The 18,406-nt window shown below is 34.9% G+C and overlaps 1 protein-coding gene across 13 annotated transcripts in view; it reads left to right on the forward strand.

Moving 5' to 3' along the window:
• Positions 1–18,406, forward strand: part of ATP2B1 (ATPase plasma membrane Ca2+ transporting 1) — a 112,606-nt gene that overhangs the window by 45,712 nt on the left and 48,488 nt on the right. For all 13 annotated transcript variants that reach the window (XM_012753872.3, XM_012753870.3, XM_076007115.1 and 10 more), the window contains 2 exons: positions 6,277–6,705; positions 16,739–16,936. In XM_012753872.3, coding sequence (XP_012609326.1) covers positions 6,498–6,705; positions 16,739–16,936 — 406 coding nt within the window. In that variant the 5' untranslated portion in view covers positions 6,277–6,497. The remainder of the gene's footprint in view (positions 1–6,276; positions 6,706–16,738; positions 16,937–18,406) is intronic.

The following is an 18,406-nucleotide window of genomic DNA, read 5'->3' on the forward strand; positions in this document are numbered from 1 at the left end:
AGCAGCCACCTTCTTAAAATGTGTACATTGTTATGGTTTATGCCATGATTTAAATTTTGGTCATTTACTCATTTAATGATTTTGTGAGTTAATAGTGCTTCTATCTTTTATTACGAGCATCTTTATCCTTTTTGGAAGTAGACAATTATGTGTGTTTGGTTTTATTGGCTATAAAATGAGCAATTGGATTTCATCTCCAAAATTCCTTTCAGCTGTTAATTCTAGGATTCTTTCTTTGCAACCATTATTTAACAGAATGAAGTCTTTTAAAATTTGTTTATAGTTAATATTTTGATTTAAATTTAATAACTTATAAAATTTAATACTTCAGTAATCACTCTAAAAATTAGTAATTACTCTTTTTAAGGTATTCCTGTTATTATATTTGGATCTAGTTTAGTAAGCTTTATTTGGGGCACTTATGTCAAAATTGATATTAAATACATTTTAATTTATGATATACTATACATGAACTGGTAGTTAAACACCAGAGCACTAAGAGTTTGAAACTTTTTTTATTCTCATTAAATGAATGAACATAAGCTATCTTTATCTTTAAAACCCCAGATTGATAATTTGTGTCCATATGGAACAGTCATGGATTAAGAACCTTTGTGAATACTAGTCTTACATTTTTAAATATTTACTGAGATACGTAGAATTACTAAGTAGAAATTTGACTTAACACTTAAATTATTTCAGTGTGTCCAATAATATACTGATTTTCTTTTTGTCTAGGTTTAAAAATTGTATTTCTTCACATATTACTCATTTGAAATGGCTTGGGGGGGGTTTCCGCTTATCTGGGGTGGGGGAAGGTTTCTCTGTGAAATGTATCTGCAAATATTCTTAAGTAACTAAAATATATTTATTATTTACTGCGTATCAGGTGTGTCAGGTTAAGTTGGAAGTGTTTTACATGTATTAACACATTTAATGATATGTGCACTGTTAATTGTATCTTTATTTTACAGACAAGCCTGTAACATAATATGTGTGTTTGTCTGAGCCAAAGTAGAATAGGTCTGTTACCTATCTTTGTTAGATACTAGGCTCCTATTCTTGCTGCCTAAGAACACTCTCACTTTGGGGGTGAGAGGAGAAAGCATTTACATTATGCTTATTAACACCAAGTTAATGAATATTTAGCTTTGAGTAAACTGGACCTTTGTCTTTGCATATATGCTGTTGAATTTCTTATATATCATCTTTGTACAGTTATGTTTTTAGAATTAAATGTGGGAGACCATACTTTTGTACCAGTTAAATTTAGCCTCTCAGTTCCATCTGTCCAGATCCCCTTTCTGTCATGTAATGTATTTGCTGATTTACCTTCAAGTCACCTATGGCGTGGAAAAACACAATTTCCAGGTCTTTAAATCACTAACAAAAGTTTAGAATCATTCAGGAATTAGGCACTCAACAGTGCATTACAAAACACCTCTTTCCATGTTGTCCCTCTTGTTTCTAATATGCTTAGTTGTATTAGCATATATCTGCTGTCTTGCCTGTAGAAATTTCATGTTGCTATGTAATAATCATTTTTAGAGCTCCATATTTCATCTTATAATTTACTTAGCTGTTCTATATTTCTGTTAGTTTTTCTAATAAGTGATTTTTTGTTGTTGCTGTTGAGTCTAGATAGCTTTCATACCATTTTCCCCTGATCTAGAAGTCAAGTGACCCTGTGAAAGAAGGAATTGAATTTGTGTTTTTAACAAAGCTGTCTTTTTATGAGCTCCACTCATTACTAGGATCTCATAATCATCCTTTTGTCATCTTTTGGGTCCCTGCCCATTCATAGCAAAGCTTAATTTACTATGGAGTAAGGAGGCGACCTTACCCTCCTTTTTGAAGACTGTAACCATTTTTGCCCAACTCTAGTCTTCAGCTGCCTCTGTGTTTTCTCATAATACCTCAAAGACTACCAAAAATGATTTGACCAAAGATGATTTATTCTGGGATAAGTTTTATAGGGCTGGAGGGCTACATAGAGTAGCTATTTGTTTTTTTTTTTAAATCCTCTTCTGGGGCCTCAGCTTCCATTTACTATTTCTTAAACTTTTCAAATAGAAAGTAAAAATCTTTTAGAAGACAAGTAGAAGCAAGATAGATGTTCTGCTTTCTGTTGTACCTCAGTCCCAAATAGTGTGTATCTCACTTATCATATTGTGGCTAAAAAATGAAAAGCAAAATTATTTTGTTGTCCTTGGCATTTTTGTCAGGCAACCAGTTAGATGAATGGAAGAGTAGGGAATGAGGAAAATAGAAGAAGCTGTAGATGATCTAGATATAGACCAGAGCCTGCTATATAATTTGCAGGTAGTCAGTAATTAAAGTAGTTCACTTTTGGAAAGTGGCTTGTTTGCATGTGGTGTTTTTGCCTGGACTTCCTTTTCTTTAAACAGTGAGGGAATTGAACATGATTGGTAATCATGCACTTCAGCAAAGATTTGTGGGTTATAAAGTAATAGAAAACAGCCTCCAAAAGCCATTTATTGACAAATCACTGAAAAGATCAGGGATAAGGCAAACTTTTTTTTATTTATTTATTAATTTTTTGAGACAGAGTCTTACCCTGTTGCCCTGGCTAGAGTGCCATGGCGTCAGCCTAGCTCACAGCAACCTCAAACTCCTGGGCTCAAGCGATCCTCCTGCCTCAGCCTCCCTAGTAGCTGAGACTACAGGCATGTGCCACCATGCCTGGCTAATTTTTTCTATATATTTTTAGTTGGCCAATTAATTTCTTTCTATTTTTAGTAGAGATGGGGTCTCGCTCTTGCTCAGGCTGGTTTTGAACTCCTGACCTTGAGCGATCCTCCCGCCTTGGCCTTCCAGAGTGCTAGGATTACAGGCGTGAGCCACCGCGCTGGGCCAAGACAAACTTTAGTCACTGATTAACCCAGGGCCTCAAGTGATGTACTAGACTGACAAGCGCATTAGTGTGCCTTCTCCTCCCTCACCCCATTTGCTATCACTCACTCTCTCTGCTCCATAGCCTCTCTGTTAGATCCATTCTCAGGGCTTTTCCCTTGTAGTAACAGATGGCCAGGATAGCTCTTCACATCTCTCTCAGATTTAAGTTCAGTAGGAAGAAACAAGTCTGTGCCCCAAAGTCACAGCAAAAATCTCCTTGCCACCCACTGGCTCTTGTTGGGTGACATGCACATCCTGAACCAGTGATCAGCATGGCTGGGGCGTGGGGGTGGGATTGGGGATGGAGCTCTACTCAGACTGTGTGGAGAGTCAGGAAGCACAGATCCCTAAATGAAAAGTAGGGCTATTGCTGAAAGGTGAGGAAAAGGATGCTGAGGTGGCAAGTAACAAATATCCACACAATGCTTCTTTAGTTCTGATTTTCATATAAATTGGTACCTTTGAATATTATTTGACTGTTTTGTGACCTACAAAAACTTCCATTCTGACCTAATGAGCGTGAAGACTTAAGTGGAGGCAGTATCATGGAAGGAACATGGCTTTTTGAGTCACACATGTATCCCTATTGTTGAGGAATTTAAAGGGCATCCAAAAAATAACACTCTTTTCTCCTGTTCGAATTCTGTCAAAAGACAAAGATTGATATATAGGAGTTTAAAGATCAGTTTTATTATTTTACTTTTTCCCATTTCTTGTTTATGTATTCATGTGGTACAGTGCAGTTTTACTACATTGATATATTACATTGTGGTAAAGTCAGGAACCTTCAGTATATACACCAGTGAAGCAACACACATTGTACCCACCAGGCAGTCTCTCATCATCCACCCTCCTAGTTTTATTATTGATAAAAGCTAGAGTGGTAGAGGATGGGGTTTTTGTGTGACAGCATTGAGGTTCTAATAATGAATCCATAACCCGTTATTTACCTCTGCTCCAGCACTTTGAGCAGTTGTAGGCTTTTTAATTTGGGAGTCTGCCCCTAAAAACTCAGACCAGAATGCATAAGTCCTGCAGGCATCTGGCACCCCAAAAAAGGCAGAGAAGTGAAGAAGTTATGTCTATTTTTTCTAGGAAAGTCTCCTGTCGGGCAGGTTATTTCATCTCAGTGATAATACATAGGGTAACAGTCCAGGAGTTCTTAAGGAAAATTCCGTTTTATGGAACTCAGAGGACAGATGAACTCATGTCCTCAGCACATGGATTTATGAATCTTAATTATTTTATCTGTTAAAAAACCAATTTTAGAGTTGGTGTGATGTTCAGGCCAAAAATCTTGGATATGGAAACTTAAGGAGATTATCAAATAACCAACCTCTCCAGTTCTTGAAGTTAGGTTGTAATAATTGATGTGTGAGTAGGAGGGAACCCACTTTGACTAGGAGATGAATAAAATTGGTAATAATTGGACAAGCATAAAGATTAGTGAAGTGGGAGGAAGCAGGCAATGAAAGAAAATGTCTTGCAGAATCCGTAACTATCACATTCTTGCAAATTTAACCCAAGGAAGCATACTTGCCTCCACCAGTCATCCCCACGCTGGTATGAATTCCAGGTTTTTAGCCCATTTTTCAGTCCAGTGGTTCTGACAATGTACTCCATCCTAGAACAATAGCATCAGCATCACCTGAAAACTTAATAGAAATGCAAATTATGGAGCCCCACTGTAATCCTACCAAATCCAAGACTCTGAGGGTGAGGCCCAGCAATCTGTAATTTAACCAGCCCTCCAGGTAATTTTGATACATGCTGAAGTACAAGGACCATATATCATGATTTGCAGACATTCTCATAACAGTTTCGTAGCTGAAGATTAATTGTATTTACCAGTATCTTTTCTAGTTCCTAATCATCAAACTTTTTTTTTTTAAGTGTTTTGGGATGCGAGTGGATTGCTTAAGAAAGGAGAAAAATTGAATCTGTAAACTGCAGGCAAACAGCCATGAGCAATTAGACTGCATTTTCATACTGTAGGTTTAGATACAGTTGAGTGATGCCTATTTTAAAAACTAAATGTAACAGCAAAATGCACAAGGGATTAGATGCATGAGATATTAGAATGAGGAAGAACCTGGGGAGTAGCAATTAAAATTCTCATAGAGGGACTTGAAAATAAGGAAGAAAAGGGGTTATATAGAAGAGACTTTTCAAAGGAAGAATTAACCAAACTTAGTAACAGACTGAAGCTGGAGAGGATGGAATCAAAGATGATTTATGATTTTGAGCCCAGGTGGTTAGGATAATGGTGATTACAGAAGGAAGCTGTTTAGGGAATAAGATGACTCCAATGTTGGGCAAGTAAACTTTGAGATGATTGTTAAAATGATATATATGGAGAAAGAAGAGCTGAGAGCTTATCTTTAGATAGATTGGAATAATAGGAGGACTTTGAAAGTATGGTAAAGAAATTAATGTATCCATTCCTCAAACTTAGTGTCTGTCATGTGTCTGACACACTTCTGGGTTCTAGGATATGGTAATAGACCAAACCTGCCTTCAGAACCAATAATGTAGGTGGAAGGAAACAAAATAGTAATATATAAGCAAATGAACAAGATAATTTCAGATTAAGGTAATGAACAAGATAATTTCAGATAAGGATGGACAAGGAAAATAAAATAGAGTTGCAGAAAAGACTAAGGAGTAGAGAATTTCTTTGGCAAGTAAAAGGAAAACATGAGGTGGTGACATGTGACATAAATCATGGTGGAAAGATAATTTTAGACAACCAAAAGATGGTAGAGTCATAGAGTGGCCAAAGAATACTGTAGGAAACCATGTTAAAGTGTGTTTTTTGTACTTTTTGTCTTTTCAGGGGCTATTCTGTATGAAAGGTTTAAAGAGATAGATTCAAGTATTAAAAGGAACATGGGCTTGCAGACAGTGCAGCTCAGCAGACATTTTAGCCATTTGTTAGCGATGCATTAAACTCAATTTTTCAAAGCCTTTTCTTAGTAGAATAAGGAGTAGTAACAACTCATGGGATTAAATTGTGATGATTAAATGAAAAAATGAATTTATAGCAACTAGCATAGTGCTTGGAAAGTAAATGTGTAAATGGTAACTATTAATAACAGTAATAGTGGATCATAAAATTTAGTCCATGTGAAATGCAGTTTAATTTGATAATAAGATCTGATGTCTTTTGATAGATAATTTTAGAAGTTATACTTTTATATTTTATCATGTAAAATATATCAGATATGAGATTATAATTCATAAATATTTTTATAATTTAATGATGGACTTTGATTTAGCTACCTGATAACATTTAGAAAGTATTTTTATGTACATAATACTCTAAGATTTTATTAACTTTTAAATATTTTCTTCTTGCAGATGTGCACATCTCATGATTGATATGAAGAAACTAGCCATGGGACAAAGGTCAAATTACTTCTTTGGGAATTGTTGCTGCTGATGCTGTTTTACCAAGTCATACAATGAGTGTTTGGTTTGAGAAAGACTTTCATATTTAAAAGATTTTCATCTTGGAAATATATCAAGTGAAAATTAGATTCTTTTGGGAAACATTTTCCTCCTAATAAATTATACTTGTCATGGGCGACATGGCAAACAACTCAGTTGCATATAGCGGTGTGAAAAACTCTTTGAAGGAAGCTAATCATGATGGAGACTTTGGAATTACACTTGCAGAGCTGCGAGCTCTCATGGAGCTTAGGTCCACAGATGCATTACGAAAGATACAGGAAAGCTATGGAGACGTCTATGGAATTTGCACCAAGTTGAAAACATCTCCCAATGAAGGTAAGTTTTATCGTGTTCATTTTCGGTCCTTTGTGCAGAGAGTGCTATATGTTTGGCTTATAAATAAACATGCTTATATTGTCTTGGCTATAGTATAATTATGCCATAATTATAGTGATAATAAAAATAGGTTAGTTATCAGATTAGTGCAGTTAAAGTATCTTTAAATCAAAATATAGTGCTGCAGATGAATTTGTGTGTTTTAGATTGGAGAGATGAAATATTTTGTCCTATTGTACATATTATTACAGCTTGTTTATGATACAAGATTGCCTTTCCATTTGAGCTATAGAGGAAGGAGCCAGGCTTAGTTGCCTCCTGGGGATTTAGTGGAAATAAACTCTGCTCACTATCCTTCATTTTGCCAGGTGGCTTAAAATAGTTGTCACTGCCAGTAGCTGACCAAGTTGCTTTTAGCTTATGGAGCTTTACCTAAACATTAATGATTCGTTCAGGAGATCCTAAAGCAAATGAAGTAGATTAGTTGGCAGTAAGGTTTGTTTTTTTTTTCACACCTACCAGACATTCAGCTCTATTGCATTATGGTCTTTGAAATGATTTAAGAAGATGGCCTTTTATACACTGATCATGTTGAACATAAAATTAAGGTTAGGAAGTTTCGAGAAGGCATTTCCAAATTGCAGAGATGGAGTGGAGAGGAGGGCGCACATGAGGATGAATGTTTGGTGAGCACAATTTAGTAAAGAAGAGAAATTATTATTGTAAAATCTTAAAGTATATTAGTATATATTCCAAAAACAATTTTAGAGAAATTATGCAAAAGTGTTTTTCTTAACATTTTTTTCTGAAACATCTTATGCCATTCAACTGCTTCTGATAACATTTAATACAAAAGCAAAAAATCATTTCTAAAATTGTTAAATAACTTTGTCACATCAAAAAATTCTTTAAAACCTTTATGTAATTCTATGTGAATTGCTAATTATTTTAAAGATAGGTAGTAACTTTGATTGCTCTGAGATTTAAGGAAGCTAGAGTTAGTATTCACACAAGTCCCAAAAGGGCTTCTTCAGACTAGTTGGAGTATGTTCTTTTTCTGCAAGACCTGTTAACTGTTTGACATTCTCTGTATCTTTTCAAGTCAGAACCACTAGAAACATAAACTACTAAGTTATTCTTTAGATGTACTATCCAGGCGTCCTCAGACTACAGCCCCCAGGCCACCTGCGGGTGTTTTTTGCCCATTTGTTTTTTTACTTCAAAATAAGATATGTGTAGTGTGCATAGGAATTTGTTCATAGTTTTTTTTAAACTATAGTCCGGCCCTCCAACTGTCTGAGGGACAGTGAACTGGCCCCCTGTTTAAAAAGTTTGAGGACCCCTGTTACCATTTTTAGGTAATCGGGATCCTTGTTAATGCTGTAGATTCAGGGAATATGGAACAGTCCTGTGGACTTTAATAATAATTTGACAAAATCCTGAGCTTGTTTATTATGCAAACCCACCTTGAAATACTAGTTAACTTTATAGTATCTTAGAGATGTGTCCATTAATATGCAGTTCTCATTTGGTAGATTCATTAATTCAAGTTAACCATATGTACTTACTACATTTAGTCTGATTGTCTTTGGATGTTTCATGAGCACTATGTTGATAGGAGATGTTAACGTAAAAGAGCTCTCAATGTAACAACGTAGTTTGTTCAGAAAAACAGTGTTGAAGTTCAGTTTCAATTCTACACTTAAATATATTTCTCCTAATCATGTCTTTGTACTTCTTGCTGCTAATCAAAGCTCTTGTCTTCTAATAACTGAATACCCTTCTATTATGCCCTTTCATTTTTATAGACATGATTTCTCATTAGTTTACCCAAAAGAATAGCACAAAAGAAACTGCAATGCAGATGTACTCTTTGCATTGATTTTTGGTTTAATTATTAAAATTAACTGAAAATTTTGCACTGAAGTACAGTGGTTTTTAAAATTTGGGAAGGGGACGATTATGTACTCTTTTGGCAGCATAATGACATCAGTGGATAACCTCTAGAAATATTCACTTAACACTCAAAATTTTGTGTGAATTGTTGCTACTTTGTGCTATTAGGTAAATGTGTGCATCTTCTCCCCTTTTTTATTCTTAGAAAAACTTTGCTCATGTTCTTAGTATTATGAATTTAATATTTGCTAAAACTTGTATAAACTATTGTCTTCACTGTTTATATATATAATTTGTCATTTTGAAATGTTCTTTTAAAGAATGTGAAACAAGCCATTTTAAGCATTATATTTGTGTTTACATTTGTTGAAAGTATAAATAAAAACAGTAGCAGCCTGCACAGGAATATTATTTCCAAAGAAATACTTATAGTTTTAGTTTAATTTAGTAGAAATAATTCACTCAAAAAGCTAGTGAACATTTTGTCACTGTCATCAACTAGACCAATAACAAATGAAACATGCTCAAGATGAGCAATTAGGAGTTCGTATGCCCAAGGAAATAATCTAGACGGCAAGTATTCTTTTGTTAGAATAACTTGTTTATGGTTAAAGGGAGTGAGAATTAAAATGATTCTTCAAAGGACATGAATTTTTAATAGGTAAAATTGAAGTTGTTTGCTTGTCCCTTTAGTTCTTGCATTTATTCATTCATTAACACATGCCATCTTTCATCAGACCTGGAGTGTTGATTGTCATATGTTTTATGTAACTCCCCTAAAAAAAAGGAAGTGTTGGCAGTTATTAGAAGATGGTCAAAAATGTATGATTAGAGCACATCCCAATTTCAGAGATTTTAATAAAATGTAAGAATATGTGTATCTTAGAGTTGCTGGAATATCGTATTTATTGGGTATCTGCTATGTGACAGGTACTTCTCTAGGCACTGGGTGCACTAGAAAGAAACCATGAAAGAAACACCATGAAAGAAACAAAAATCCCTGCCTTATTTTTACATAGGAGAGACAGACAATTCACAGGACAACTAAATGAAATGTGTAATATGTTGGTGATAGATACACACTTAAGAGAAAAATGAGTGGAGAAGGAAAATCAGAAATATTAGAGGGGCTGGTAGTAGATTGCTATAAAATCTGGAGGAAGAACTCAGGACGTTTCTTAGGAACAACAACCAAAATGATAGGTAACATTTGTAATGGGTAACACTTTTTATGCCAGATTGATTATTAGCACTTACAGATATTAAAATGAGTTAATATTTTAATACTTTAGTTATTATGCGACACCTTTATCCTATTTTACATGTGAAGAAACCACAGCACAAAAAGACAATTTACTGAAGTCACTTTCTGGCTACAGAGACCATCATTTTGACCACCGTAGCATACTGCCTATTATAAAAGTTCATCTCACATAGCTCAAATAGAATTGCGATATTGAGAAAGAGATACCCATGTTCCCTTCTCTCAATAGTATTTTTTGGTGGAAAAACAAAAATTTTTTTTTAGAATGACATGGTGAAAAAAATTTTGTCTTAAGGTTCTGTTTATTGATCTGGTCTTTTAAAATGTGCCCTATTCAAGAAGTTGTATTTGTGTGTTTCCTCATTTTTCCCAACAATTTATCATTTGTTTTTTTAAAAGAATATGTTTCTAACAGAATGTTTTCTAATAGCATAGAGTGCTATATGTATACTCATCAATAGGAGGTGTTTAATTTCCATGTTAAAAACTTCCCATTTGTTCTTACTGACCATCATTGCTATTAAAGGAATGGGAACTATAAATTTCAAGGTTAACTGGAATTGAGACTTATAACTTCATATTTTTAGCTCTGTTAGAGCAGGCTTCTATCTTACAGTCCTCTGAATTGAAAAATACCCTTTTATGCCAAAATAACTTGCTTATAACATCCTAATTGCATAAAATTCCCTTCACAATTTTTTTCTTTTGTATCTTTGTTGTTTTCCTACATTGACTTTTTTATATTCTAAACCATATTTTTTGATCCTTAACATTTTAACATTAGGTTTTGGTATCTTTTTCATTTTTAATGTGTTCCTATGTTAGCTGTATATTTTATACTGAATGGTAGACTCACTAATAATAGGGTTACAGACCTCTAGCTGTAGTATCATGTTTATTATTCAGTATTACTACATTAAGCAAAATATTAAAATGAATTCATAAAAGGCAAGTGTTGGGTTGTATTTTGTAAGAGGCATGGCTCATGGACTTTTAAGGGGCAAGAAAGCAAATGGGATACTAAGCCTTTTAAGTGGTGGTTCCTGAAATTAGGTAGAAGAGGAGAAAAAGAAACAAAATAACAACAGGAGAAAGTGGTAAAGTAAAACAAAAGAGGAATGTGTGATAGAAAGCAAGAAAGAGTCAACAGCAATTGTCCCTGGCTGCCTAATGTTTCCAAAATGTTTCAGGTGACAGTTTATATTTGCACTCACTAAAAGTAAGGCTCTTAGTAATGGTGTACTTTAACCATGTCTTCATGTTATAATAGAATAAAACTAACATTCGCACATAGAAATATATTTTAACTCTTTAAAAAATCAGCCCTTCACTTAGAATAAATCATTGATTTATAGGCTGCTATAAGAATGCTCTAAAGCCCCAGTATATATGCTCGATTATACAGGTTATCTAGCACAGTAATTCCTCAGGTATTTGCCTAACCGTGGTGTGCCAGGCATGTGTTTTAAGACTTGTATAGAGTTCCCAGTGAGGGTTTTATATTGATGATCCTGCATGACCTTGTCCTAGAAATTTATTATCACTGTGATGGAGAATTATTTAATTTAATAGCTACTTTAGTCACTAGTTTTCATTGCTTATGAATTTTTTGAAGACAGTTGTAATGCTGACTACTCCTCTGTAGCATATATATTATATATTTTTTAAGTCTCATTTGATAGAGCTTGAAGTAGCATGACCTTAGAGGGTTTTTTGTTGTTGTTGTTGTTAAGTTCAGTTTTCAGATTACAAGACATAGTTCCTTCTCAGAACATTCTCTTATGGCTTTCATAACGTTGTCCTCTTAAGGGTTTTCTTTGTTCCTATCTGGCCAGTCACGTTAGCCTTTTGTATTTATTAGATATTGGTTATCCTCAGATTTCTGTTCATCTGTACACTTTCTGGATGGTATCATCCACTCCCTATAACTTCATGTGCCCTCTGGATACTGTTGATTGCTACATTTGTAGATCTAGTCCAGGATTTTCTCCTGAGCTTTGGGTCTGAAAGCCCAAAACACACGCAACCCAGTGTGTTTAACTGGTTACTTATTATGAGTTCCTTGAAGGCAAGTGCCAGGCAAAGGCATTCTGTTGGACTCATTTCCCTTTGTATGCTTAGTGCCTGTCACATGGAAGGCATTTGGGAAAGAATACATAAGTTTTGCTTTAGGCCAGTGGCTCTTATTTGGGAGTGCAGGATAGATCACCGCCTCTTTTGATACTGAGAATATGGTGAGAATGAATACTAGACTGTTTGCCAAGAAGAATGAACATAAATTTTTATATACTTTCTTGGTCTGCATGTTTTCCTATGGGCCTCACTTAGAGAAGTCAGATTAGCTGCTGCTGCCAAGCCAGTCATCTCACACATAGACACACATACACACATAATATACACATAAGTATACACAATTTGAAGTACAGAATTTGATAAGGGTGTACTATATGCTTTGTATTAGTCATGATTTTTAGTTAAACCTACCTTCTCCCAACATTCCAGTAAACTGTCCCCCATCCTTCTTCATTTCCTAAACTGGGGCATAATTTTATTAGTCCCAGCAATTGGGATGCTACATTTTCTTGTAGAACATCAAGGCCTTGATATAATTTACATTTTGTTCCATAATGTGTTTTTTTTTTCTTTTCAAATATAAATACAATATTATTGAGCTATTTATCCACTTGTAGAACAAATGTAAGCTTTTCTTACTCCCCACAGTGGTGGATCCAGACCCCAAAAGCATATAATTTTGATGCTGCTTTTGATGTGTTTTGGTTATATTGTCTCTTTGTGAAGCTAACTGGGCCATAAGGAGATCAATCCCATGCATGACCTTGGCTTCATTGTCACTATGCTATAATCAACTGAGCTAATTAGGCAGAAGATTTCTCATTATGTTGACTCATAAATATTCCTAATAATTTGATGTCATATCTTTTGTTTTAAAAACAAGGACCAGGTAATTTCATTACCAGTTATACCAGCGTAGCTATCTCCCTCCCTACACAAAGAGTTGAACCCTCTTTGTATATACATAGTGGGCTAACACCTCAGCCCTGCATTCCATTCCCTGTTACCTCTACAAAGGCTTTACCTGTATATTATCCTTTCTCTCCTGTAGCATCATCAGTGTCATCTTCTCTACTTGATCACTCTCATTGATAAATGGCTTGTCTTAATGTCTGTCACTTCCCTTTAAAACATGAGATGGAAGTAAAACCCATTTTAACTCACCTTTACCAATTTATTTCTTCCCACTGCATCACACTCCTGTAAAAAGCTATCTACACCTACTGTTTCCACTTGCTCATTCCCATCCTCTGTTCATTTCTTTCTAATCAGACTTTCTTCTATACCACTCCACTGGAAGATTCCTTGTCATGGTCATCAGCTTCTATTGAGTGAAAGAAAGTGTTCCATTCTCTGTCTTTATCTTACTCAACCTTTTAACACCATTTGCTATAGTCAGCCACATCATCTTTTAAAAAATTCTTTCTTCTCTAGTCTTTTGTAGTGCTGCATGAACATGTTTTGTTTGTTCCTCCCACCCTCTTCACTGGCTGTTTTGTCTCAATTGCCTTTGACTTCTCTTCCCCCATCTGACTGTCAGTGTTGGAGTGCTTCAAGGTTGCAGCCTCAGACCTGCTCCCTTGTCTTGTTACTCTAGCTTTCTGGGAGCTCTCATCAGGCCTGTGGCTCCAGAATCATTTGTATATTGATGAGTCTTTGTATCAGACTCATCAATATATAGTTGAGTTCTGAATATGGATAGCCAGCTGTCTACCAGACATCTCCACTTGTTTTGTTTAGATCTATAAAACAGAACCATTAACTCCTCTCTCCCTTTCACCTTCAATTCTTCAATTCCCAGAGCTTGCCCTTTCTTGGTAAATGACTCCATCATCTACCCACTCAAGTGCTTGGACCAAAAAGAAAACAAAAAACAGTCTAAATATCATTCTTGATTCTTCTCTTTCCCTTTCATCCCATATCCAGTCCTTCAGCAAGTTGTCTGATCTCTGTCCAAGATACCTAGCAGATCCAGTTACCCCTCTTTGCCTCCACTTTTAAAGCCTAGATTTAAGTACCATTGTCTCTTACTTTGTACTGCAACAACCTCTTGACTGGTCTTTTCCCCCCACCCTTGTACTCTTCAATTTATCTTTCACATACCAATTTAAATGGCCTTTCTAAAAGGCACATTAGTTGTCACTAACCTATTTTAAAAATCATCTCGTGGATGCCAGTCTTCTCTCCATATCCCCATGATCTTGTCTTTGGCCACTTTTTCCATTTTGACCTTCTCTCCTTTCCTACTTGATCACTGAGTTTTACCTACAGTGGGTTTGTTTCTGGCTCTTGAATCTTTTGGCCTTGTATTGGTCTCAGGGCCTTTGTATTTGCTTTTGTGCTGCTGAGAATACTCTGCTCTAAAGGCTTCTCTGGTTAATTCTTCATCATTCAGATTCAAGTCAAAACTCAACTCCTGAGAAAGCCTAATGGAACCTACTAAGAGAGTTCCAGTGGCCGCCTTTCATCATCTTCATTGCACTTATTTGTGTCTGTAATTATTTTAATTGTCCACTTGTTTGTCTCCCTCTAGTATAATACAAGCTTGTTGAATGTAGGAATTGTCTTGGTCATACTGACTCCTCACCACATAGAACAGTCCCTGGAAGTAGTAGGTATTCAGTAAATACCTGTTGGGAAACAGACTACTGTTAGAAAACTATCAGGTTTATTATATTTAGATTGTGTAAGTTTATTATTTATAGAAATTATCCCCCAAATGGAATTAGTACCTATAGTGTTCAGTTAGTGTGTAACTTGTCTTCCCCTTATTTGGCTTAATAACAATTATCCTGTAATTTAGGATTTACAAACTATATACCTTCTCCTTTGGTCCTTCAAAACAACTTTGTAAGTTAAACAACAAATATTAATGCTGACCTTTGACCCCCAAAGAGGGTAAGTGTCTTGTATAAGATTACAGTAGGTGAACTGGAACCTAGGGTCATCTAATTGCTAAACCTGACAGCTTTATTGGTATATTGCCCTAGGTGTGTGCTTGTGTGTGTGGTGGTAGCTTAGAACAATTATAATAACCTTTAGGACCAGCTGCTTTTTTTTATCTCCGAGATTTCCTCCAAGGTGTGTTTTTAAGCTTTCTTTAGCTCTGTGGCTATTCTTTTCAGCATTAGCATAAAATACTGGCTCTTGTTATAACCAATATAAGTTAAGATTTGACCAATTATTATTGTGGTTAAAGTGGTGATTTTTAAAACTATCAGGTATACAAGTAATGATAGTCTCTATTCAGTATGAGTTAAACTGATACAATGAATATCTCCAAACAAATTTCTTAGAAAAAAAATTGGAGACCAACAAAGGGGGAGGGATAGCAGTCTTTTTTTTTTCCTTCTTTTTTGCTTGTGAGGGCATTAAAACATGAGACAGGATGAACCTACGCACTGTCTCATACCATCCTTATTAACTATAATCCTTCACCGCCTAGCTTTCCATCAACTCTGATTCAAAGCTTAGAGCTCTCTGGAAGCTTACAGCTGGATGACTTCTGTCATCAGAAATCTAAAATGTTTTCTGAACTGCCCAGTGTAGACCCTGTTACAATCACTAGTGAGAAAATTCTCTGAAATCTTTTGTTGGTACCTTCAACAAAGTAAATAATTACTTTAAATTTTTATATTCATTGTTCATGATTTATTCTAACAGTGTAATTAGTTCTCCTCTTCTATTCTCTGCCTGCCTTAGCATTGAGATTGATAGTTAAAACACTTAGAGCCAAGAGCCTTCCAGTAATCTGTTTTCCTGTCTTTGTTCTTTTGGAATGGTCTCTTGCCAAAAGCACAAGGTGAAGTCAGGTTTAATGTGATAAATTAAAAGTAATATTATTCTGGTATCTCTGCTCTTTTCTTCAGCATCCTTAAATAGACTAGGGAAAAATGTCACTTGCCACTGCTATATTCTCTGCCCCCACAATAATGTACATGTGTACATATTTTGCATCAACTAATTGGGATATATCTGGATTTTGCAGCATCAACAGGGTTAATTTAGAGAGGAACTAGCTTGATAGGGTAAAAGAAAGGCAAATGGACGTTCATCCAACTCTCTCTTAACCTCCTTCGTCATATCTTTTGAATTCTACACAATAAATATTATTCCACTCAATAAATATTATGTCCTACAGTGTACCATCCCCCTTATAGTGACAGTAGGTGCAGTCAATCAGTAACACTACCCGTTTCTTTTAAGAAAGGTCATTTTAAGTGTCCTGTGTTTTGTGACTTGCAAATCTTTAATCAGTCTAAGTATGACAGAGACATTTTAGTAAAGCAGCTTTTAGAGCTTATGATAGATTAACTTTTCATTGTTCTTAAATAAATATGAGGGAAAATCAAAGACTTTCACTGACCAGTTTTCCAAGATGCAGTAACAAAATCAAATCTGCATTCATATCTTTGTTTAAATGTCCCTAGTTTTGGAAGGAAAGCATCCTAAGGTCAGGGAAATGTTTAACTTCAATATAAAAACCATCAAACTGTCTTCTCAGTTCTGGCCTCCAGCAGTCTACAAGGTGGTGTAAGACAGTACGATCAAAGGTAACCCCTTGGGAAAGTGAAAATGCTTAATCCAGTCCTCAGTCTAAAATGTTATTTTAAAGCACTGCACATGTTTTTCAGTGATTTAAATTCTGTATACTTAGTCCAAAGCACGGAAATAAACATTTTGGTAGGGTCTTAGGAGTTGTAACATAAAGAGTGATGAATAAAGGTACTTTGAATGAAAATAAATATTTTCATTTGTAAGTAGTAAAACTGTTTAATGAAATTTGTTTCTCTTTATTAGGTTTAAGCGGAAACCCTGCAGATTTAGAAAGAAGAGAAGCAGTGTTTGGAAAGAATTTTATACCTCCTAAAAAGCCAAAAACTTTTCTTCAATTAGTATGGGAAGCATTACAAGATGTCACTTTAATTATATTAGAAATCGCAGCCATAGTATCATTAGGCCTTTCTTTTTATCAACCTCCAGAAGGGGATAATACACGTAAGTAAATGGGGACAGGGGGAGACTTTTATGTGTGATGCTAGTTCAGCTTGTTCATTTAATTAATACATAATAACAGTAGCTGCCCAACATTTATTGACATTTGCTGTGAGTTAGATCATGTCACCTCCATTTTACAGTGAGGCACAGAGGTTAAATAACCTGTCTATAAATATGTCCATATGTATATTGTGAGTCTGGCACAGACCTAAGCCATATATATGACATGATCTCTGCTGTCACTGTTACGGTTTTTTAGGACACTATTCTATTATACAACAGTTTCAGTTTTTAATTTTTGGTTTCTTTTGGAAAACATCTTTAAGAAAACAAAATTCTATTCTCTTCCCAAATCCATTACTTTTATAGTTATTAAAATTTTTGTTATATACACCATTGGGATAATTACCTTGCCATTTTAGAAATTTTTATACTATAGGTTGAGCATCTCTAATACGAAAGTCCAAAATCAGAAACTTTTTGAGCACTGACATGATGCTATAAATGAAAAATTTTACACCTAAGTACTTAACACAAAATCATTAAAGATAATGTATAAAATTACGTTTGGGCTATGTGTATAAGGTGTATATGAATTCATGCTTAGACTTGAATCCAGTCCCCGAGATATGTCATTATGTATATACATATATCCCAAAATTCAAAAAAAATTGAAACGCTTCTGTGCCCAAGCATTCCAGATAAGGGCTACTCAGCCTGTATTAAGTTACCCTGACCAATAGAGAAATACCCTATGGAGTGATAGTTTTGCTTTAACCAGTGGTTTTGTATTTTTTCATCTTTCTATGGCCTTCATTTCTCTTTTAAATTTCTTCTTCTTTGCTTTTTAAAAAATTTATTTAAAATTAATATTCCTGCTGGTACATTTCTATAATATAACTGGTAGGAAATCTATCCTGGGTTTTGATTACTGTATTCAAGTAACTATAAAGTGAACCAATAGTATTTTCTGTAACGAAACACTGATTCACTAAAATATTCTTGTTTGTAAAAGTTTTATTCCTATACCATTCAAGTTACAGACAGTTTAATGAATATTTACTAATTCTAAAAGTTAAGGTAATCATGTAAAATAATTCCTTCAAAGACATGCTTAGGCTTGTATGAGAACTTTCTTCTTTTTCTTTTTTTTAAGAGAGCTGGTCACAGAATAAGCCAATTTATCTGAGATCATTATAGATCAGAGTTTCTCAGCAGCAGTACTGTTGACATCCACCCCCCAGTTAAGGCAACTACAAGTGTCTCCAGGTTTTGCCAGGTGTCCCACAGGGGGCAAAACTGCTTCTGGTTGAGAATTACTGATGTAGGTAAGAAGGGATTTAGGCAATACTGTTGTCAGTGTTGAGCTAAATTATTTTTAGAACTTTTTGTTTTTATTAAATAAATAATACATATTTTGCTGTTAAAAAAGAACTGAGTGGGGAGACAGTCCAAAGGAAGTTAATATTC

This window comes from Microcebus murinus, chromosome 10, assembly GCF_040939455.1.
Source record: "Microcebus murinus isolate Inina chromosome 10, M.murinus_Inina_mat1.0, whole genome shotgun sequence".
NCBI classification, from domain to species: domain Eukaryota; kingdom Metazoa; phylum Chordata; class Mammalia; order Primates; family Cheirogaleidae; genus Microcebus; species Microcebus murinus.